General features: G+C 33.4%; 1 protein-coding gene and 3 non-coding genes across 5 annotated transcripts; 1 reads left to right on the forward strand and 3 right to left on the reverse strand.

The window, feature by feature from the left end:
• The first annotated feature begins 347 nt into the window (after window positions 1–347).
• LOC122401989 (leishmanolysin-like peptidase) lies at window positions 348–21,941 on the forward strand. Of its 2 annotated transcripts, XR_006259488.1 has the most exons (15): window positions 348–1,200; window positions 8,968–9,068; window positions 9,540–9,570; window positions 9,891–9,973; window positions 10,561–10,672; window positions 10,805–10,986; window positions 12,149–12,352; window positions 12,738–12,963; window positions 13,415–13,608; window positions 13,908–14,040; window positions 14,345–14,504; window positions 14,640–14,806; window positions 14,895–15,014; window positions 21,355–21,535; window positions 21,849–21,941. XR_006259488.1 is itself a non-coding variant. In XM_043404480.1 (14 exons), the coding sequence occupies exons 1-14, from the start codon at window positions 1,045–1,047 to the stop codon at window positions 16,254–16,256; spliced, it is 2,025 nt and encodes a 674-aa protein (XP_043260415.1). In that variant the 5' UTR covers window positions 348–1,044; the 3' UTR covers window positions 16,257–18,310. The 2 variants fall into 2 exon arrangements, 1 of the variants encoding a protein (XP_043260415.1); XM_043404480.1 differs by lacking the exons at window positions 21,355–21,535; window positions 21,849–21,941 and adding an exon at window positions 16,101–18,310.
• On the reverse strand, window positions 18,943–19,026 carry Trnal-uaa. Its single transcript has one exon. It is a non-coding gene; the product is annotated as a tRNA-Leu (tRNA).
• Window positions 19,885–19,968, reverse strand: Trnal-uaa. The gene has a single exon. It is a non-coding gene; the product is annotated as a tRNA-Leu (tRNA).
• Trnal-uaa lies at window positions 21,076–21,159 on the reverse strand. The gene has a single exon. It is a non-coding gene; the product is annotated as a tRNA-Leu (tRNA).
• Window positions 21,942–23,727: the final 1,786 nt, after the last annotated feature.

A 23,727-nucleotide genomic window follows, 5' to 3' on the forward strand; every position in this document is an offset into this window, starting at 1 on the left:
TGTATCCACTTATTAAACACAATATCTGATATGATTTTAAGACACTGAGGTAAGCTGTTTACAAGTTTAATAAAGGGATCTTGTAAAAATGAGATTAGAAAATAGAAGTATAAAAATTTAGTTATATATCATTGTTAACTGTAGTAGATAAAATATGGGGGCCATATGTTGTGTACAGATCTTAAACTTTTGCCTATCAGCCACTTATCATGTGTTGTAGAGACATAATTTATCTATATACAAACAGGGGTTAGATCATTGAAGAGGTTAATGATTCTACATTGATTAATGAATAATAAAAATAATTGTTTCCGTAGTCCAGATATGTCCTCTTATATCTTCCAAAATAAACGATAGTTTTCCGTTGCTTTTAGAACCGTTACACGAGAATTCCCCCTTAAAGACAGAAAACCAGACTGTACAAACGCGTAGAGGTCTATCTATTAAACCAGTCATAAAATTTAGACCGCTGAAATATTTATTACTCATTTTACTAAATAAATAACTAATGTGAAGTTGATTATACGGAGTTACTATCGGATACAAATACTAACAAAAAAGTGACCATACGTAACTTCCATTTCGGGAAATCTTTTTGCGAAAGCAACTATACTCAACATTAACATATCATTTACAATTAATTACAAATGTGTTGTGCAGTGTTTTCGTAGAATTTGTTCGGAAAGAGATTTAATACGTTCACTACGTTGAGATTCACACTGATAAGATCAGGAAAGTGTCAAATGTTTGCCGTAATTAAGGGGTTAAACAAGGATTCGTGTCTGATCGAAATATCGAACAAATTAGTTAATACTTTCGTTAGTACAAAATATGTGACCTCGGAGTTTCGTTGCACTTGCGATTCGAGTTCCGTTGATTATTATACAGGTTGCACTCGGGAGAAGTTGTCGAATTGACACCAACGAGCATCTGCCATGCTCTTGATATCGAACGCGAGTAGCGCGGCGCTGTGTGCCGCGACGTCTATATAAATTCGCGGCGTCGGCGGGCGCGCTCAGTATGTGTCATGTCTTCTGAGTGCGGATGTCGTCCGTGATGGCGGTTTTGGTGCGGTTGAAGATGCAATGCGGCACCGTCGTATTGCCGCTAATCGTAATAATCGCGGTGTGTGGCACGGAACCTGCATGCGGGATGTTCGAGCTTCGTCACTGCAGTCACCGATATCCCCGGGCACACGAGGTAAGCGTTACACGAAAAGGACGACTCTCTTTCTCTCCCTCTCTCCTTCGTTCTTACTCTCTTTTCACTTTTGTGTCTGCCTCCGCGTTCGGCGGTGGATGCACACCGGCTAAGCAACCGCGACTTCTGGTCGCCAGTGCTCTATTTCCCTTCCATTAATTCTCTTCCCGGGCCGACGTTCGTCGCCCTTTTATTCCACCACGCTTGCACAATTACGAAAGATCCACCTCTTCGTTGCGTCGAACGAGTTCTGTGCCATTTCTGTGGGAAAGAAATTGTATGACTTCAACGAAGCGTGTGTTTCACGTGTCACGTGCTCGTGCTGTCTCTCTTGCATACCTGTGTCTCGTGCGCGTCCCACTTTGCTCCGCCAATCAGCAGCCGTTCTCTTCTACTCATTGGTTGTTTAAATGCTCAACATTAACGTGCCATTGATCATGGTATTATTACCGACACATGGTCGATATTCTTGTTACGCGATGTGGTTCCAACGCGCTCTTTATTACGCTCGCAAATAGTTTCTACGACGCGGAGGACGGGACGTTCTTTATAAAGTTATTGCAAAATTCGTATTGTTCGTTTCGCAAACAGAGGATCGGCGTGTTAGTGATATTACGTATGTTTTACATCAGGAGTGTCTTAAACGTCTTATGAATTCCAATAGTGCTTGTTCTTAGGTACGCAATCTGGGACGTGACATTGATCTTGCTGAGAACGATATTCGTGAACTTGTTTTCACGCGCCAGCGAACCACGTGTTTTTGGAGTATGTGCACGTACGCCCCCGCTTAGAAGTCATTAATTTTAGAGGAAATATAGAAAACCAGCAGAAGACGGTCGCCAGTTTTATCGTGTTCTTAGAAATTAGTTTCTACCATACTTTTTGTTTTTGGAGCACAATTTTCTGGTTTCTTTAACCGGAAAAGAAAGTATAAATTATTTTCAGTTTTAATGATGTGGCTCTTGAACTATTAAATTTTTGTCGAAATTAGAAAATAATTGCTGAATATATGTGCTGCATTGCTCCAAATTTTTAGTGTTCATAAAACTTATTGTATCTGATTAGGGAGGGTGTCCTTGACAACATATGTATATCAAGATTAAGGTTATACTCTAATTTGCATAATTACTTAATCTTTTACATACTCATATCAACGTTATTAGAAATTATTTTTCCCCAATAGAATAATTTATAAATATCTGTTTTTATTAAATGCAAGTAGTAAATCTCAAAGGCTGAAAAGCTCCACAGAAGATTAGCAAAATGGTTAATCTTAAATATGCATATTATTCGAAATATAACTCGTATTTAGTGCTTGTTAATGTTGTTTTTGGTTGTAGGTCGCATACAGTTAATATAAATACACCTATTGCGTGCTTGTAAGCGTACAATCCTGCGTGGTCCAATGAGGAAAATCTCCCTGATTAATTGTCACTATGTTATCATTATTTCAAAATAAATTACAATGACAGAAACACAGCATTTTTATTTATATGTTATATAGACCTGTCATATACTGAATCTTTATGTACTATTTATGATCATGTTTTTTATGTTTTACTTATTAGTGTGTCGTGTGGTAGTCCGAAAAACCTTTCTAGATATTTTACAATTTTAAATTACCCAATAGTATTTCAAATATGCCGCGCTTCCGCCATTATTAAATACTCAGCGCGTAAAACTTAAACTCGAAATTAAATTAAATAATATTGTATATTATATCAAATAATAAGTAATTAATAATTAAGATTTTACTTTTCTATCACATTTTGACTACGAATCGAATAAAATGAAGGACACCATGGCAATCATAGAATTATGGGAAGATTTATAAAAGAGGGTTATTATATTTTTTTTTTTAATTAGGAACTTAAAGTAAGTTGTTGTGGATAACATTATCCTTAATATAATAAACAAACCAACAATCAACGGATCAAAAGAAACGCAAACACGTAACATTAAGTATGAGGAAGATGTGAATAATAATAAAATAAATTATGAAATCGGTATAAATAAAAGTATAATTTATTTAAGAGATGGTAAGCATAGAAATATGTAAAAATATTACCATTAATGTTTAAACGGACACACCAAAACTCATTTCTTTTTTCCAAACTTAATGCAAAAAATAGCAACGTGACTCGACCTGTTATTTTATATTACAGATGTTTCCTGTTGTCTGTTTCACGCAATCGACTAGTTTCTAATTTTTTAAAATGACTTTACCATTTTGATACTTTAATTGCTCGGGCGAAGAAGGTATTTCTTTCAGCATTATTAATTGTTTTTTTATCTCTATTACTTCTTGCTCATACACCCTATGTATATAATAATAATATTATATTTCTAGGTTTGAAGCATATATTTTTTTATTTATCACGAACGTGCTTACTTTTGGCCCCCAATTTAACATTCTCAACTTTTATATTTAGGATGCGGTTAGCAACTACTTCTGCATTCCCATAATTAATTTGGATGTGGACATATCTTGCGTGCTTTTGTAAGTATCTTCTTTTGTTCTCCCCCTTCTCTTCGTTCTTATTGTATTTATAGTTTTGTTTTTTTTGCGTAATCCAGTTAAAAATGTGTTAGTCTTTGAAGTATTGCAACTTCGTGAAAGAGAAGTTGTACGACGATCTTCTCGAGATTATTTTAAAGATTGAATCTTCTATTGTTCCATTCACAAGTTGAATTTCTTCGAAGGTTTATTTACACTAAGAAGCAAGCAAGAAAACGAGGAGAAAATACTCTAAGAAATGTTTTAATTTCTAACGACTCCCTCAAATTTAACAAATTTTTTACATAATTGAAACTACCATACATTTAGAGATTAAAGTTCATACTTTATGACGATTACTGCAAAATTTAACATAAGGTTTTTTTCGTCATTTTATTTCATATCGATCGAGAAAAATAACTTATTCTGTAAGTAATAATAGCGAGAAAACGATCTAAATTTATTATAGAATTCGAATAAATTTTTCTTTATCGAGTGATTTAAAAGTGGAACATGTACTTTACATGTGTATAATAGATTTTAACATATACGATCGTTGAATATTGCAATGCTGACGCCGTTCGTTCAAACTGGAATAAAATGGCGAAAAGATATTACACATACACTTTTTAAGAGATTGCAGTAAAGAAGAGACTTCAATTTTAACATTTATAGCAGTTTTAGATGGGTACAATATTTAAAATATTTTTTCTAGTCGCTTCAAATTTAAAACATTTTTTAGAGTAAAAGCATCGCTTTCTTATTCGTTTCTTAGTGTAAAAGAATTCCCAAAGAAATCCAATTCGTGGATGTAAAAGTAGATGGTTCGATCTTTAAAATAATATCTAGAAGGTTATTGGACGACTGTTTTTCTTAGAGTTATGATAACCCAAATATTAATCGTGTCCTAATACTTCTAAGCGACAGTGTACATCCACCAAACTTGCTTGTATTTGTTTTTACCGATTTCGTGATTTATTTTACACACTAACCCGTGTGCGTTCCTTTTAACCTGTTGATTATTGGTTTGTTGATTGAAATTAACACATTTTTGTATTCGCAAGGTGTTCGTGAAACAATTTTATTCCTTTTTTGTGAGAAACGTTAAACGAAATTAAATAACATACATTTGAAAAGTTACTTGTTATTAAATCGCGCGTCAAGGGACGAAATAAAAAGATCGATTGTAAAAAATGGAATGTATAATTGGAAGTAAACAACATCAATGATCCAAACGATTGTTTCGATTAATTTCTGGCGATGCAAATTTCTATTTTTCCTTGTTTTACCTGGTTACTGGTTATTGTTATTTATATAAATGGAAGAAAGTGCATAATTGATAAGATATGCGAAAAGGCGGCACCGAACAGTTTGAAATGGCACATGGGGCCTATAGGCCACTGGTTTCCCATCTCTGGTGTATTGTATTACCGAAGGTCTCGTACCTGACTTTCGAAAGGAGCCATAAAGGCCGCCACCTTCTCGTTATACACGTTTTACTATAGTTAAAACGATATGCGAATCCATGGGACTTATTTAAGAGGCAAGAGGCGTGGTAAAAAAAATCGTTCGTCCTTTGTCCCAAAATTAGCTTCGAACCTTCTTTATTATTTCTGGTAATTTTCGTTTTAATTGATATCAACTCTGAAATGGCACACTAGGGTTATTCATGACCCCAGCAAAACTGCCTGCATAAATAAATAAAAAGTGATTTATTTTACGAGCTCGTTATCATTCCGTGAACAAAAACCTAAAGTTTATGTTTAAAATAGCACCAAGGCAGTTTATATTTAATTTATTCCTCCATGCAAGACTTCAATTAAAACTCTAATTATTATGCCACTCTTGTACAGTCGAAATAGTCCAGCTATTTAAAAATAATTCACTCCGGAGATCAGACTTTGAATTATAAACAGGAAACATGTTTTTCTTAAATAGGCGATTATAAATTTTTGTGTAATTCCTTTAATGTATTATTTTTTGTATACATGTATATTTATTTATTAATTTTGTCATTATAATTCAATCTTTAAAATTGAAACGTGTTATTTTTTTAAATATTTATATTTATGTTACATATTTTGTTAAACGTGTAATGGTAGCAAAATACAATCTAGTTTCTGAACGATAAAAAGTGCAAATCAATGGAAGACACAGAAGATTTCAGGGTGCAGGAACGAGAAGTTACTTTTTTACATTTATAGTTGATTATAAAAAAATATTATATTGTTGTGTATTGTGCAATAAACCAATTTACGAAAGTCATAGGGATGTTTATATTTATATTAGTAAAATAAAATATATTTTATATATTTTGTATCTTTATATTTACTCGTTAAGAAGACCACGATTTACTGATAAAAATCGATCGTTTCTTTATTGTGGAACGACGTGTATAAACAAAAATTCTTGATATTTCAATTTATAAAGAAAAACACTAGAATATCGATCGAGTTAAGTACAAAATTTATACTTATTCGCCTTTTTTTTATTATGAGCACTAGAAACATGGTTCGCGACTTAACAAGAGTATTTAAACTGAAATATATAATTTATAATATAATATTACAGTATGTACAATAATTCAGTTCCTATCAGAATGTTACGAAGAAAAATTATAGACAAAAGATAAAACAATAAAATAAATTGCAATGATAAATTTAATTTGAACGGTTCCAATGGTGTCAAATATTATCGACACGATTTATGTGTGTACATATGAAGCTATATCGTTTCTTTCCCCCGGATCTGAATTATGGGCAGTTCTGTCAAGAAAAATATACTAAAACGGTAAGCACTACAAAAGTATTAAAGAACGTGAAAAAGAAGTAAGATACGAGTTAAATAAAAATCCATACTACTCGAAGAATCGAATATTTGAAGTTATTAAATCTATCGATGGAAATACTAGTTACTGATATTATAATTTTTCTGTTTTTATTAATAATTTAATAGTCTGTTCCTATGCAAATTTCGTCACACTTCTATACATTAAACTGTTATATTTTATAATAACAATAAAACGTTTTCTTCGTTTTTAATATTGGTTTATTGCTTTTTATTATTCCTCAACCATTTTCTAAGTTTCGTTTTATTATATTATCAAAATTTCTTTAATTCAAAACAGTAATGTTTTTACAGAAATTTCATCTAGTGTATGTGTAGTTCTAGAACCGCAGAGATGCTTTGGTCCCAGACGCTGAACAGTCGAATCGAAACTTTAGTTGAAATTCTGAATTCCACCTAATCATCTTTCTAATAAATCTCTATAAATTAGCAGCAGATGTTTTTACATATTTTTGGAAATGCTTGATGCTAAAACTCGTCAAGTTTTCCGTTTTGTTTAGGATTTTCGTTAGTCGTAGTATTTTCTCAACCTTTTATAAGCGCAACTGTTAATCGTGTCTTCCAAGTTTTTCCTTTTTTAAAACGTTTTTCAGTCGGGTGCACATTCTTTTTGCAACATGTTCCATGCATTCACTCTTCTTCGATATCACATTTTTATCGTAAGGTTCAAGATCCAGAATGTTTTAGTAGAACCATCACCAACGAAATTATGGGAAGACCCCACAGTAAAACAAAAAGAAAGAGTAGCAAATGGCTATTGTTATTTTTGCAAATTCAACCTTAAAATTTCGAGATCATATTTTTCGAAATCTATTGGATTGGTCAATTTTTCAAATGTGAAATTTGTAATTTCTTCCATGGTCTAAGTTCTCATACTCTTCCCATTGTTTTTAAATGGCGAATCATGAAAACCATTTCTGTACTATTTTGTCAGTATATTATAGTAAAATTTATCAATGTATCGATGTTCATTTCTTGAGCTTGCAAATCCGTACTTTTTGACCACAACTCTTTTTATTGTTTGAACCTAAAAAAATACACCAGAAACTCTCGAATGATATATAATACGTAGCCAAATAATAGTTAAATGTTATGAGTTACATTTAATATAAAACAAAAACGTATGGACCAATTCAATATTTTTAATAAAAATTTTTTAAACGTAGAAATATCGTGGCGAACCAGAGTTTAATATCGTTTGACTATTTTTAATATCGTTATGGACTAGTTGCTATAAATTGCCAATCCGTTCAGAAATTTCGTTCGATACGTCTAAAATACGCAGCATTTTTGCTATGTTCCTTTGCTCGAGCATTCCGTCGCTCGAAGGACGTATTTTTGTTAGTTTATACGGTCACTGTAACTTGGTCGTAGCTTTCTTCTCTCTAGCGCTAGGCTTGGTTGTTAGCCATCGAGTCTGGAGACGCTTTTTTCTTCCAGGTTGATCCAGAATACTCCCGAGTCCGAAGCTTGAACGTCCTTTGTATGTCGCGGGGTGACCGTGAGTATTACAGTTCATACAATAAAAAAGACTTTACCCGGCGTTTCTTTCGCCAGACCATTTCGGACAATTGCCATCGCATTTCGCGTATCTGTAATTAAGGTTACAGTTAGCGGCAGCGTGACCAAACCGCTTACACTCGGAGCATTGCATAATTTCCTTGTGTAAGAGCTGTTCCCGAGTAATCTTTTCACGATTTACGTATCTAATGTCGTCCCTGTAATATTATTTACATGTCTCGTCTCTGTGGCGACGAATTGGGCAACGATCGTAGAAGAACCCTGGTTTAAGTCACCTTTCGTTTCGTAAAGTACCAGTTTGATGATTCTCAGTTTGTCTTCTGTGAGATCTTTCATGTTTTGTTTCCGTCAACTCAGAGTTGGAATCGATGTCCTTCGATATGAATGTTTGTAAAAGCGAATCTGAGTATACTATATTGATAAACTCTAGAGATAAGAAAATAAGAAACTTTTAGGTCAAAAAGGCATTTGTCATGCAGCTGTAAAGTCTGTAGCTGGATCACAGCGTTCTTCAAGGGTCTATTGTAATCGAATTTATAGCTTTATAGTACAGTCGATGATGTCTGATCATTAAATGAGAAAAGATAAAACGTGGGTTAGGGACATGGACATATTGGAACACTCTATGAAACATATTTCTTCGAAGCAACGCTTAACATTTGATTTGTAGCACGTCGAAAACTAAAGATTCACGCTATACAATAGCAAAGGATTTTCTAATTCTCACAGTCACGATAAATATGTACACATGTTCTGGATCGCTGCATGATTTTGGGCCCCCCTATGAATAAATACAGGCTTATTGCGAGCCGTAGAAGTATCGTAAATGTTTAAATTCATAAATTGAATAATGTATGAGATATTTCTTCAGAAGTGTTAATAATACTGTCTTCTCATTGTAGGTTATTCATGGTGTTCATATAGAATCAGCGCACGAAGTAAAAAAACGTAGCATCAATCAGCCCCTTCGGATCCTTCTGTCGTACGACGAAAGCGTCTACAGGTATGTTTATATTTGAATAATAATTCTCTAATTTCGAGCGTCGCGATAAAGGTATAGTTAAACGTAAAACCGTGATTGCGTACGTTGCATAGTTTATACCGTTAGGCTCGTTTGCGTTACCTTTGAGAAGAAATTAATCGCGACAAAGAATATTAGGATTTGATAAGAGATTGGAAGATGAAGCATAGAACGAGTATTTTACGTAAATTTTGTCTACAATAATAATAGACGACAACTGCGACTTGAAACATTGAACACGTCTTTTTCTTCGAAACGTAAATAAATTAAGTTTGTTGTTGCGGTTAGATGTTTTCCTGTAAACGTCTCTAAGTTAATCGCTGATGTAAGAAATTGACAGGTTTATTTCCTGTCGTCAAATTGTCGTTAATTATATCACGGTAATATTAGCCAGGGTAATTCATGATTCATGATTCTATTATTAGCGTACACTTTCGTCGTTTTTTGTTACAGACTGGACGATGAAAAACTGGATCTCATTAATGTGAGTAATTTAATTTCATGTAGTCGATAAGAAATTAAACTAATAAACGTTAAATCGTAATTATCGTTCCTTTAAGTTGTGTTGTGGAGGCGTTAGTTTCAAACTTAAAAACATTAAAAAGAGTTTAATATAATGAGTTTAGCGTAGTTTTTCAAATAGCTAAACGAGTAGCAAGTTTCTGGGATGCAAATAGCCGAGTTGTCGAGCCGGAAATAACGAAAATTGTATTTCTTCGCGAGTATTATTGCATATTTATCGATACGTGCAGAATTGATTGATAATTGCGTCAGAATTAAATGTCGTATCATTCTTTGTTTCAGAACACCATTCTGCCTGAAGCTGTACATTTTTGGGAACGAGCACTCATGGTCCGTGAAACAAAAAACACTATTAGACTGAACAGGTAACGTAATTTACGTTAGAAACTATTAATCACTCGCTTTGTTTTCTTTCGTTTGAAACGGAAGTGGAAGATTGGTGAACCGCTGAGTCTAAAGGCATTTTGGGTATCAAATGATTGTGGAGGGTGGGGAGTTTTTAAATGTGGCGGATGTTAATAGTCACCCTATGGAGCTGGTCCTGAGTTAGGTCTGGGTTTGGTTTGAAACTATTAATTACTCGCTTTGTTTTCTTTTATTTCTATCTAAATTTCATCTAAAGGCATTTTAGGTATCAAATGATTTTGGAGGGTGGGGAGTTTTTAAATATGGCGGAGGTTGATAGTCACCTTATGGAGCTTTCCTGAGTTAGGTCTGCGATAGGTTTGATGCAATTTATCGTGCAAGTAATGTGACTTCCGTGTTGGGAATTACATACTCTGTTGGAATGACCCCAAGTGGATGTTTCTTCTGCTATCTATCTATCATAAATTCTATTTATTCGTCTAAATAATATTACCTCTATGTATAAGTGCTTCTCCTCTTCGTAAAAAAATAAATTCTGAGATTATGAATTTTAAAAATAACGGTGTGTCAATTTGCTATGTTTCAGGAAATGCGAAAGTAGTCAAGTCTTCGTAAAAGATCACCACACACACTGTATAGATAGCTGTCGACCTACCACAATGTGTGGTGAAGTTGTCGTCCCCGAAGATCACCTTGACGTAAGAAATTCAATGATCTTTTAGTTGATACGAGCAAAAACTGACATTTAAATTTAGATTTTAATAAAATTTGCAAATACCTGCAGCGTGTCGGTTTAAATATAACACATCATTGATTTATTTGATACGTAGGTTTGTCGAACGTGTAACGCGACGGGACACAATTGTGGAATAGCAGAAGGAAGCAGGGCAGGTCGTGGAATAGACGGTGCCGATTTTGTCTTCTATGTGTCCGCAATGCAAACTCAAAGGTGCCATAAAGGATTAACTGTAGCCTATGCTGCGCATTGCCAACAGGAAGCAACATTAGACCGGTAAGGTAATTCATTCTCTCATCATGGGCCATTTATATCGACATAAATTACAGCCCATACGAATTTTGGGGGTCTTTATTTTCACAAATTAATTTCTAATTCCCGAATTAATAAAAAAACACCGAATAAATTTTTCCTACGTTGTAAACGTGATCTTTGTAACACAAAAGTAGAAAAATAATTTTTCTTTTCTGGAAAAACGTATATCTCTGTTTTTTGACCTTCGTCCATTTGAGCTGTTTTAAGTGATACTCAAAAACTGTAATTGAAACGTGACAGCGATGTCGCGGCGCGTCACAATTTAGGTGGACTGCGTGACAGGAATTGAAAACTGTTATATAATATCGATTTCCCTTCTGAAAACAGTTACGAAGCAACGAAATAGTGATACAACTGCTATCGAAATAACGGTTCTGACGTAACATCGGTCTCAGTTATGTTTAGTATCGGTTCTGACATCGGTCTTATCTCGGTTATATTTCGGTGATACCATATCGATTATGGTTTGAATCACTGTAGTTCCCAGTTGTACATCGAAGTGTCTTTTCGCCAGGACATTTAAAATTTAGCGTATTTAAAATTAAAAATATCTTCGGGCAATTTTACATCTCTTCTTACCTATTATCGTTCTCAATAATTCGAATTCAAATTGTAATAGCGAGATTTAATATATTTATTTTACTTCTACTTTTGTATGTTGTATTTTCTTTTATTTTAATTATGTATTACGTTCATTTGATACAAAATTCAATCTCCATTTAATCCCTATACAAATGATTTAATTACAAGTAATGTTACAAATGTATGTCTTGCTTTTATGGATTTCATATTCGCTTTAAATGTAATTAATGACTTCAGCGTCGTATAGAAATACATTTATTATAGTCCACATTTAATTCGTATTCGTATTTACAATTTTTCTTATTCCTATTAAGATCTTATTACGAGTCAGATTCGTCATTGTACGGCGAAGGATAAATAAAGTTATTTTTTATTAGAGTTCACGAAGATTCTATTGAAAAGTGTAATGAATGGCCTCAGCGTCGTATAGAAATGCATTATACCATCATGATCATTATGAAATTTGTTACTTACGTTACGATACTCTTTTACACGAACTCGCGTATTCTTTTTTTGGTAGAATTTAATTAATATTTTCTAGGCCAATAGCTGGCCACGCCAATCTGTGCCCAGGAAGTATCAGCACGAAACCACAAGAACTGGAAACCCTGTTAAGCACCGTTAAACACGAAATATTGCACGCATTAGGGTTTTCTGTGAGCCTGTACGCCTTCTATCGGGATGAAAATGGCGAACCCAGAACTCCCAGACGAACTGATACGGGGAAACCAACATTGAACGAGAAGTAAGCACATTTCTTACTGTCAACGATTATTATTTTATAAGCAGCAGTATTTATAATATCATTTACTATATTTGTGTATTGGGGGATATAAATTTGGACTCTGTTCTGACCAAGGGAGCAATGATATCAGTTTCACACATATCAAAGTTATAGCAAACTACTTTCAGTTTTCATTCTAAATGTTTCGTCGAATAGGAATATAAAATATTTTTTTGTACTAATATTTCTGAAGAAAGCAAATTAATTAAAAAGAAGAAATGATTCATATTTCGAGATCCAAGCGTGGGATACACGATAAATAGTAGGATTTTCATTCGTTTTCATCGGATTACAAATAACAATAAAGTTCAATAAATCGAGGAAAAATAACTTTCGTTGTGCGTAGGTTTCAAACACACGAGTGGAGCGAAAACACGATTAAAACTGTAGTTAGACCATATTGGCAAGTACACGGCGGATACGTGGAAAGACAGATGCAAATGATAGTCACGCCAAAAGTTCGCGTGGAAGTTCAAAATCATTTCAATTGTCCGGACCTAGAAGGCGCAGAGTTGGAAGATCAAGGAGAAGATGGCACAGCTCTAACGCACTGGGAGAAACGAGTGTTCGAAGTAAGCATGGTTAAAAGAATCGTACATTTTTTCTAAGTTGAACAACTAAATTAAACTAAAACCCTTGAGACCAAAATAATAGCAAAATAAGAGTCGAGATACCAAGGGGGGAGCTGTGAGATCTTTAGGATCAGCTTGCAGAATTGCTCGAACTATTGCGTTGTAATGTTAAACAATGCTAAGTTTTATTTATAATTGTTTGGTCCTCGCGTATTTAATTCTGTTCCCTGATATAAATGAATGAAGATAGAAAAAATTCATTGGATTGTAAGGTCTACCTAGAAGCCTTTCTTTGACTATAAATTTCTCTACTTGATATACCTATTGCCATTCTATTTACTAACAGTCGATTTGCACTCTGAAATATTCATTACGAATAATGTGTATCATTGTTATAATTGTTCATAACATTTACTGATTTGCTATATTCTCGTAATAATTATTTTTACAGAATGAAGCGATGACAGGGACACATACTCAAAACCCCGTCTATTCGAGAATAACACTTGCTCTGATGGAAGACACTGGGTGGTACAGTGCAAACTACTCGATGGCCCAAGAATTAGGATGGGGTAGAAATCTTGGTTGCCCTTTTGCGATGAAATCTTGCAAAGAATGGATATCTTCCAAGTCATCTCGTCTGACGTAAATACATTATCTAAATGAACTAAATTATATTTCGATTGTAAAAGCTATTCGATATAGTCGCTGATGTGGAATGGAATTATACGTATATTAGGTCTAGGTCACTACATTAAATTACCTATAACATTTATTCGAATTTAACTTTTTTTCTCGTCGTATTTATATTTTGTAACTTCACCGATTATTGTTGTTATATCCTGCGTTTATTTTGGTCGAGTCAACCCCATTCGATTCCATCCCTCATTGGAGGATAGTAGTGTTTGCACAAAATAATCGTAAAATTAATTAATATTTTTCAGAGGAAAATCCATTCATCCGTTTTGCAATAAAGTGAAGCAGGATCCGTTACAGACTGAATGTACCGACGATCGAAGTTCGGTAGCGTTGTGCAATTTGATTAAACATCCACAGCCATTGCCTAAGAAATATCAGGTATGAAATTTAATATAATTCTAATTGACACCAATAAAATACCAATCCCTGTCTTTTAACATGCTCAATTATTTCTGTGAGTCCTAATTCCACCATCCACAAAAACCTTTGTTTTTCATTTTTCGAAACAAGACCAGTAGACTAGTAGTTTATTAATTATTTTTGTTGTCGATGGTAGTCGTAACACGAAGTATGCTTCTTACAATCTATTTCTGAATTTATTGACGTTCATTTAGTCGCCCAGGTTTATGGTTTAAGTAATTAATAGGTTTAAAAACGGATTAACCGCATTTCGGTTTTTTAGAACTTCGACTCGATTCCTCACGTGCCGTCTGGAGAAGAACAATACTATGGTGGCTCAGTATCTCTGGCAGATTACTGTCCCTACATACAAGAATTCACGTGGAGAGCTCGGAATATAGTAGTTAGAGGTTCTCATTGTCTTTACGAAGAAAATAATCCTCGTAAGTCGTGTTACCAATAAGTGTACACCCCATATATGTATATATTATATTAACATTACTTTTATTTTTTATTTACAAGAAAATAAAATTTACTGGCACATGAGCAGTTTCATAACGAATACAATTTCCTTTCAGATCCAGATAAAAATTTTGCATTAGAAAAGTATGGTCCACACTCGAGATGCTTCGATCATACGAATCAAATGTGGGAGGAAAAGACCTGCAAACAAGCTCGACAGTGGCAACATTGGGGCTCTGGTTGTTATCAATACATATGCGAAGCTGGAAGATTGCATATCGTGGTCAGTTTACAGCGAAATTTAATTCAATTTCAAGATAATTTATTGAAATCGATTAAAAATGTATGAGAACGTTAATTTCATTTTACAGGTGGCAAATTACACGTATACTTGTTATCACGCTGGCCAAGAAATTGCCGTTAGGATACTGCAAAATGGCTGGCTCCATAAAGGCGCTCTGACTTGCCCTCCTTGTCGAGATATTTGTCAGGTAAGAATAGATTAAGTTTATACATTTTTCTAAACCGACATAGCCCTGTATTTTTATTCCCAAAATGAGAAAACAGAGAACAGAATTTAATTAAATATGAACTCACTATTTTTCGCGTGATTTAGCTTCGAGGATGTACAAAAACGTCCCCAAATTTGAACTATTTTCAGAGGCAAATGTGGAATAAAAAAATTTATTTATACGCAATCGCGAGATTATCGATAAAATTAACCTAACATTTTGTCGTTTTTCGAATTAGTTCGCATTAGTTTTGCGAACGATAAATTCTCCGAAAGTGTACTGTGTTGTGTTTGCTATTGTGATTAGAAGAAATTATAGAAGATTTTCTCGAGAGACAAGAAAACATGTAGCAGAGGATCCCAGAAACATATTTTATAAAAATCGTTGAGTATTTGTGGTTGATAATCTGGAATTTGTTTGTTTATATTCATTGTTCCTTGAATTTTAAGCCTCATTTTTTCCAAACAGCTTTAGTTCCAATCTTGACTTCCCTTGTAAGGTATAAATTTAACCCCTTGTGGTACTTGTTTTATAGTGTTATAAGAGCGTGTTAAGAGCTTCGTATTTAACCCTTTGCACTCCTATGTCGAGTGTGATTCAATATCAATTTTTATCTCAGGAGCTCCTTCATCAAGTCCCACTGGACATTTTTTCAAGTCCAAACCAAAGAGATACCGTACACTTGAAAATTACAAAATACAAGAACAGTGTAAATAAAACAGATATTTTAACAGGTAAATTTCAAATAAAACACTTAAAGGCATTGGGAGCTGCTGGGAACAAAACTGAAATATAATAATTCTGAGTGCAAAGAGTTAATAATACGTATTTAAATTTAAATATTTATGTAATTTCTGTTACATTAAATAACCTAAAAGAAAAACGCAGACAATTTTTGGGTCAATTTTGTTAAGATTGCAGAACAGACAAGGGGTTAAGTTATAAAAAATTGCATGAGAACTGCAAACCAATCGAATGGAACTTGATCATTGGACCAACAAGAGTGAAAGTGAACTAAAGCTGAAAGGAACAATGGAATCCAATGGTCATTCTTATTTGTTTCAGGCTGAACTAAAAGAAAAGCGGGAACATTGTAAACCAGGCGACGAACACCCACCCGCGACATATTATCACAGAGACAATCTCCATTGCGCGTCCGCAGGGACGCTCACAAATCTGTCAACGTTTATCGTCTTGATATATTTTTCTATTCTCAGATGATATGTCGTAAAGATTAGGTAATATTTTTATGAACGTGAAAGTTAGATCAATGATATACCTTGAGAATGTCGGCCGAGAGCGGATTTAACGACATGAAAGCATATCTGGAACCAAAAGTAGTTTCCTTCGATCAATTTCGAGAACTACAATAGCAACTTTATTTTAATATTTCATCCGGAATTACGGTATCCTAACGATTTTTAGTAATTTTAGCGGTAACGTATATAACATAGATTAACACTTTTACGATCGTACACGAAAGTACAGTGAAACGTATTGTGTTTTGCGTATTGTAATTATACCGTGTAAATTATCTAATGATTTCATGTAGCCTCACAGTAACGAATACATTCCTACTTTTTTTACACGTTTCGTTGTGGTTATGACCACCTCCGCCGGAGGTAGTACTATATATTATGTACACAATGTACTATGACGAATAATTTTGTTGGGTCGCGAATCATGCCCTTCCATTTTTACAATAGCATTTCGACGTTTACGTTAACGCTACAAGCGATTTACGGTAATAGTTTTACCGTTTCGTTAATGTAAACGGGATATTACTGATTGTTCTGATTGGCTGTGTTTGGGCTTCTTGCAGTAGTATATAAGACGCGACATTGTACATACAACAGATAATACTGTTGAATGAGAAAGGGACGACCATACAACAATCAACAACGGAAAGAAAAAGAGCTCCACAGCGGTGCAATACATTGCATAACCACGCTCAACAAATTTAATTTTATCAATTGTTAATAAATCCAATTTAACGCCAGTTACGAATACACGAGTACGAGTGATTCTTAGATTTATAAAATTGTACGAGTGCTAACATTATCCGCAACCGACACACCTAGATCTTCCGTGTAATTATGTCATACGTACACACAGACACAATACTCTGAAAGTCATTAACCACATTTTAATTATCTATAAGTAACATTACCTCCTCCCTAAACGAAATACTCGTTTATGTATTTATTCAGTAATGTTGTTAATTCGTTGAAGTATTTTACAAATACTTTTTATATAAATGTACATACTTAGTTCACGTGATGTAATCACTTTTTATCATTTGTACGAGGAAAGTCACTTTGCTCGAGAAATTTTAATTTAAGAAGTAACAGAGTATTATAGTTATCGAACTTTTCGTCGTTAATAGGGGTGGGTCATTCGAAAATTGTCGAAGCTCTTATTTATTCGTATAATTCGAAACTCTCCAAACTTAAGGAAATAGTAATTTACGTAAATTTTAATTTTTGCATAAACATTCGTTTATTTTACAAATATTAATTATGGCATACGGTGGGCATCATAGTTGATAAAAAAAGAAGTCTAGGCTCGAAAAGAACTCGTATGCTAATATTTTTAAACGAGAATTTTGATTAGATAATTTTATAAGTAAATACTAAAATTTGATCCTTTATTTTTATTATTTTCTGAAAGTGTTCACATTTATTGTTTTCTAATTTTCTACTTCAGCCTTTTTTATACTTGTTACGTTAAATGATTTTCTGTAAAAACAATTTGTTATGAATTTAACCATGCTTACAATAAAATGGATAGTTTCTAAAAATATGAGAAAAAATTAAGTATTTAGATCTACATTTCCTGAAAATTTAGAGTTTCAAGAGCTTCGAGAAATTGGAAATTAGGTTTCGACCCGCCTCTGATCATTAATGAACCGGAAGTTTCGATAATAACATAACTATTTAAATTATAATTGATACTCAAATTATTCAAGCTGTAATTCATAGTCTGTAAAGTTCAAATGTATATAGATTACAAAGTATACATTATAAGCAGCATTTTTATTTTGTTTTTAAAGGACATGTTTTTATTTTTACGATGTAAACGAAATATATGCAAGTAAGTTGCAGATGGAGTATAGATTGTATGGAACATTAACCACCAATTTCTCACCCGTTTGCAGACTATTTATTATTTAATTAATTGTAATTAAAACTGTACAAAACCAATACCACGAACTTGATTAATAATGTATTTTTATCAAATTGCGTAACAGAACGTGAGAACAGTTTCGAAACACCTGGACGCGAGGCGAATGTTTCAGTATTTGAAAACTTGTGATTTATGTGTGTATAAAATGTAATTAATTTTTCCAAACACAGTGTGATCGAATTGGGTTCTACGTCCATATAGCGATTAAGGATTAAGTGTGTATAATTTCCTATTGTTGTCAAGGAAGTACATATTTTCATCTACAAATTATGTATACAAATGTTGCATTTAATACCAAATCACCATAATGAAAAGCAGTTTCGCAAGTGTAAGTTAAAACTAATACGTATCCCTTGTTTATTGCTACTCTACATACGCATGTTAATTATAAAACGCCATGAAATTGGCGCGAGATTTTTACGAAAGTGACAATAATATTTTTTAAAACATAATAATAGATAATATTTTGTACAATTTCCTCTGTTTTTATGCACCGTTCCAACAAATTACTCGAAGAGTCAAGTTTACATAGATCATTAAAATAGTTAATAATTCAATTCTCAGTTGTCACTATTTTTCCTTGGCAAGGTTGGCTCTTTCGGTGTTAATTTGTTATCATAAAGTGTTTTTCTTTGAATTTAAACACATTTATTATTTAATCATGATGGTTGCTCAATAATAGATAATAATTTTACATGATTTTAGCGAAAAAAAAGATATTTGCCAGGTGTGGGGTTCGAACCCACGCTCCCTATCGGGAACCAGAGCTTAAATCGGGCGCCTTAGACCGCTCGGCCAACCTGGCGATGTGGAGAAACCGTTCTTTATATCACTACATGAATCCAACTACATACATATAGTCATTATTTCCATAATTTTATAATATAATTCATTAAATATGCTCAAATAATACGTTCTTTGAATAATATCCACGATTAAATAAAGCGTGTTCTGGTAGGTACTTTGACCGATGTCAAACCTGGTGATGATTTCATGAAAGGTCGCGAATTCATTTGACTTCTTAACCCCATTCATTGGTCGTAGAGTCCATTAAGTGTTTTCGCAGTTCGTACGAGCAACCAGTAATGTGTGTTCACTATTTCAGGTATACAATTATCATTTTCAACATTATTCCTCAAAATAATATTTCAAATAGCATTTTGTCGAAAGTATTTGATGTAATTAATCTCGTGCTATATGCAGAATATTTCGCGTAGGACTACTAAAGTCGTCGAAGTACTAACAAATCATTTTATGGAAAACAACTAAAGTCATCGATAGTATCAAATTTAAAGTCGATTACTATATGCTACCTATATGAGTTTCTTTTACTATTCCTTCTATTTTAACTTGTTCTATTCATTTTTGTAACACTAAAAATTTTAAAAACTTAAAAGTTCAGAGGAGTCATCTTTCACTTTCACTAATATTAATGCGACTTAAATATAAGATATGTGTTTTTGAAGATACACTGATCGACTGATAAGAAAAGGATTGAATAATTTCATGACAAATAGTAAAATTGTGACTAGGAGTTGTAACAAGTGTTTTAATTTTTAATTCGATGCATTTGTTATTTTATTATGATGGTTGCACGATTGCTAATAATTTTGCTAATAATTGCTAATAATTTTACATTATTTTCAGGGAAAAAAAAAGTTATTGCCAGGTGTGGGGTTCGAACCCACGCTCCCTATCGGGAACCAGAGCTTAAATCGGGCGCCTTAGACCGCTCGGCCAACCTGGCGACGTGGTTACATGTTTTTTTATACTTATATATGCGTGTAAGTACATTCAGTCGTAAATTGTACAATATTGTAGAATATTTCATTGAATATGTACAAATAATACATTTTTTGGACGATATACATGATGAAATAAAGTGTATTCGAGCAGATATCTTGATCGATGTCGAAACTGGTGACGTTTTCATGAAAGGTCAAGAATGCATTTGACTTCTTAACCCCATTTATTGGTCGTAGAGTCCATTAAGCGTTTATGCAGTTCGTAGAAGCTATCAGTAATGTATGTTCAGTATTTCAGATATACAATTATCATCTTCAATATTATTCCTCAAAATACTATTTCAACTAGCATTACGTCGAAAGTGTTTGATGTAATTATTCTTGTGCTATATGCAGAATATTTCACGGACTACTAAAGTCGTTGAAAGTATTCACGCATCGTTTCACAGACACCTAAAGTGATCGATAGTATCAAAATTCAAATCCTTAACACGTTTCCAACCGAAACCAATTTATGTTTAATAACTTTGTTAAATTAAAAGGTTTGTACGGGAAAAATAATCCGGAGTATAAATAATTGTTCTGCCATAATTAATAACGCATCAGCGGAACAAATACATAGAGATTTATAATTTCCAGTAGACTTTTAAAAACAGAATCGAATAAGTTTATGATAATCAGTAAAAATAATAAGAATTATACCAAACCTGTGTATAATTCTATGAGATCAAAGTTTTATTTTCTGACTAATTATAATTAGATAAATTTAAAAATTGTTGCTTATTTTTATAATTCCATCAAGATTAATGACTTCTATCCATATTTCTTCTTTTTTGTTTTTTTAGTGAAGAATCCTGTCACCCATATATGGCTGATGTAGTAAAATATATTTATTACTTGATTGTAATAGTTTCATGATCATTCAATGATTGTTAATGTCATAATATCTCCTTTTATATAATTTTAGAGAAAAAAAAAGATATTTGCCAGGTGTAGCTGATGTAGTAAAATATATTTATTACTTGATTGTAATAGTTTCATGATCATTCAATGATTGTTAATGTCATAATACCTCCTTTTATATAATTTTAGAGAAAAAAAAAGATATTTGCCAGGTGTGGGGTTCGAACCCACGCTCCCTATCGGGAACCAGAGCTTAAATCGGGCGCCTTAGACCGCTCGGCCAACCTGGCGATGTGGGGACATGGTTCTTTATATTAGTACATATATCTAACTACATTTAGTCATCGTTAATTACGTAATTTTATAATATATTTCATGTTACTTTATACGATGAAATAATATATTTGTATGTAATATATTAAAAGACTGAATCGTTTGTATATTCTGTACATATATCTAATTACATTTACTTGTGATTCTTTTAGAAATCGTCGTCAGCTGAGTTTCGTGATTAGATCCTCATCATGGCAGCGTAGGGGTGACGCTTTCTCGCCTAGAAAAGTGTGACTGGAGTAACACAAAGCGGAAGAAAAGGACAGATAGGTGCTGGCACGCGTGATGTCGGTCGAAAGAGCTCAAAGAGGCCTTGTCGGTAATCAGCAGATGGTAATATTCTTTTACATCGATAGTAGCACAATATAGTCGAAGGGTAGCGTCACTGGGGTCCACAAACAGAATTCAAATGGATCCGACTCGTCGAAAGAGCAGATCTTATCGCGATGAACTGTCAAGGGTGCATCAACGGATTGCTCCTATCCCTGCCGCCGTCCGATGGTTCATCCCCTTTGACGCCCGACTCAAATTCTACCCCGATATTGTGACGTAAAGGACTCGCGCGGTACAACCTCGATGTACACTGGATAAAATTTCTATAAGAACACCACGAAATTCGTGTAATCTAAATTCTTTTATATTCTAGGATTGATCGAAGCACATCCTCAACTTCCAAATTCCAAATCATGGCCATCCTTGGTAATTAATAAACGAAAGTTGACATCTGCTGATCAATGTGGTAAGATTTATTTAACACTCTTCTCTCCTCTTTAATTTTATTGTTTGATTTCAATTTAATTTTATTCAACTGTTCAACTGATTTTGTTATATTGTGAATATTTTCTTATTTTAGAGATGAACCCTTGGTGACCCGTTGGTAACTATATCCTGATAAGTGGTAAGTCATTTCTCTATTTATACTTTCGCATTATTTTTGGGACTGAACATTTTTGGGAAGAAAATGATACATAACGAACCATTTTTGTTTTCATACCATTTTGTGAATTTTTATGAGACTAATAAGAATTGGCTCCAGGAAACATTTAAGAAAACTTATTTTCTGAGTTTTCTAAATTCATTAATAATTCAAGATCAGTCTTCTAGATGGTAATGTGTTCTTTGTTTAAATATTAAGAATGACATAAATGCTATTCGACATTGTAATAAATTAATTAAATTATGGATAGATTGGCCCTACGGTTTAGTCAAAAATAATACTTGAAGGGTTAATTTGAATATTAAAAATATTAAAAGCAACGAATTTAGAAGTAAACAAAAGCTTTCGGATTTTTTGTAAAAATTAGCGCTTGAAATTTTTTTTTGTAGAGATTCCAATTAGATTGGGCGTTGCAGGTCTTGCATAGTGTTTTATGAGATTGCACGTGCCAAAGAACTAAGCTGTCGGCTCGTGGTGGATTGGCGGGCAGGGGGAACCGTGTTCTTTGTACCAGAAGGGTCGAAACAACTCAACGAAAAAGCCTATTAGTAGTTGATATTGGCCCAGTAGTTCCATCGATCAGTTCCATAAATAGTAAAATTTTTAAATGTTCAGTTATACATTTTTCAATTAAAAAAATTAAACGAAATAATATTCATCAGTTTGAAAAGCATAAATAATGCTGACTATACGATATAAACCATATTTAGTGAAATAAAAATTTTTCTAAACTCATAAACAAATTATGTTTTGGAAATATAAAAAGTTTCCAAGCATTAAATACACTTAACTCGAGTAGCTGGAAGAAGATAATTTAAGTTTTATATTCTCTTAATATTATTTATTAGGTGATCGAATCATTTATTTCCTTTTCACATTTAGAACAAGCTAACTAAAACAGACAATTATGGTATGGGTGTATGTATAGTACAAAATCAATAGTTTCTCCTTTGGCACGTATCAAAAATAATAATGACGAAACTGCAAATTGAAATTTAATTAGAAAAATATGGGGGAAGAGAATGGAGTCAATTACTATAATTAAAATTGAAACTTTTTCATTTTATATAAATTTTTGATAAAACTAAATTGCTTAAATCACATTTATTTACTATTTTTCATCGAATATGTATATACTGATTACATAAAACCAAAAAATAAGGCATAAATGTATAATTCTAGTTGCATGTTTATTTTGGGGGGCGCGAATACCCCACTGTACGACGCTTTTATTATACGTTGCAACTCACGTTCGATTTCTTCCAACTGGCCACAATTTCAACAATAGTTTTGACGAATTGTTTGGAAACAACGGTGGCTAATTATGAAATGAATAAGTTACACGAAGGGGAGAAACAATTTACGATTACACGAATAATTGATCGGTCTGTGCGCTGGTGCATTGAGGAAAATAATAGCGAGATGACAAATCATCGATGAAAGAGTATGTTTTCGCAGGAACCGGCAAGGGAACCAATATTGTAAGAAAAATGGTCTCGCATTGTGCCCCATGTAACGTTTGCAATGGCGCACGTGGCGACCTATGGGCATGGCGGGGTTGCCCGCCACGTGTCGGCCAATCTAAATC

This window comes from Colletes gigas, unplaced genomic scaffold (assembly GCF_013123115.1).
Source record: "Colletes gigas isolate AHSC1104 unplaced genomic scaffold, ASM1312311v1 Colletes_gigas_Sc00002, whole genome shotgun sequence".
In the NCBI taxonomy this organism is placed as follows: Eukaryota; Metazoa; Arthropoda; class Insecta; order Hymenoptera; family Colletidae; genus Colletes; species Colletes gigas.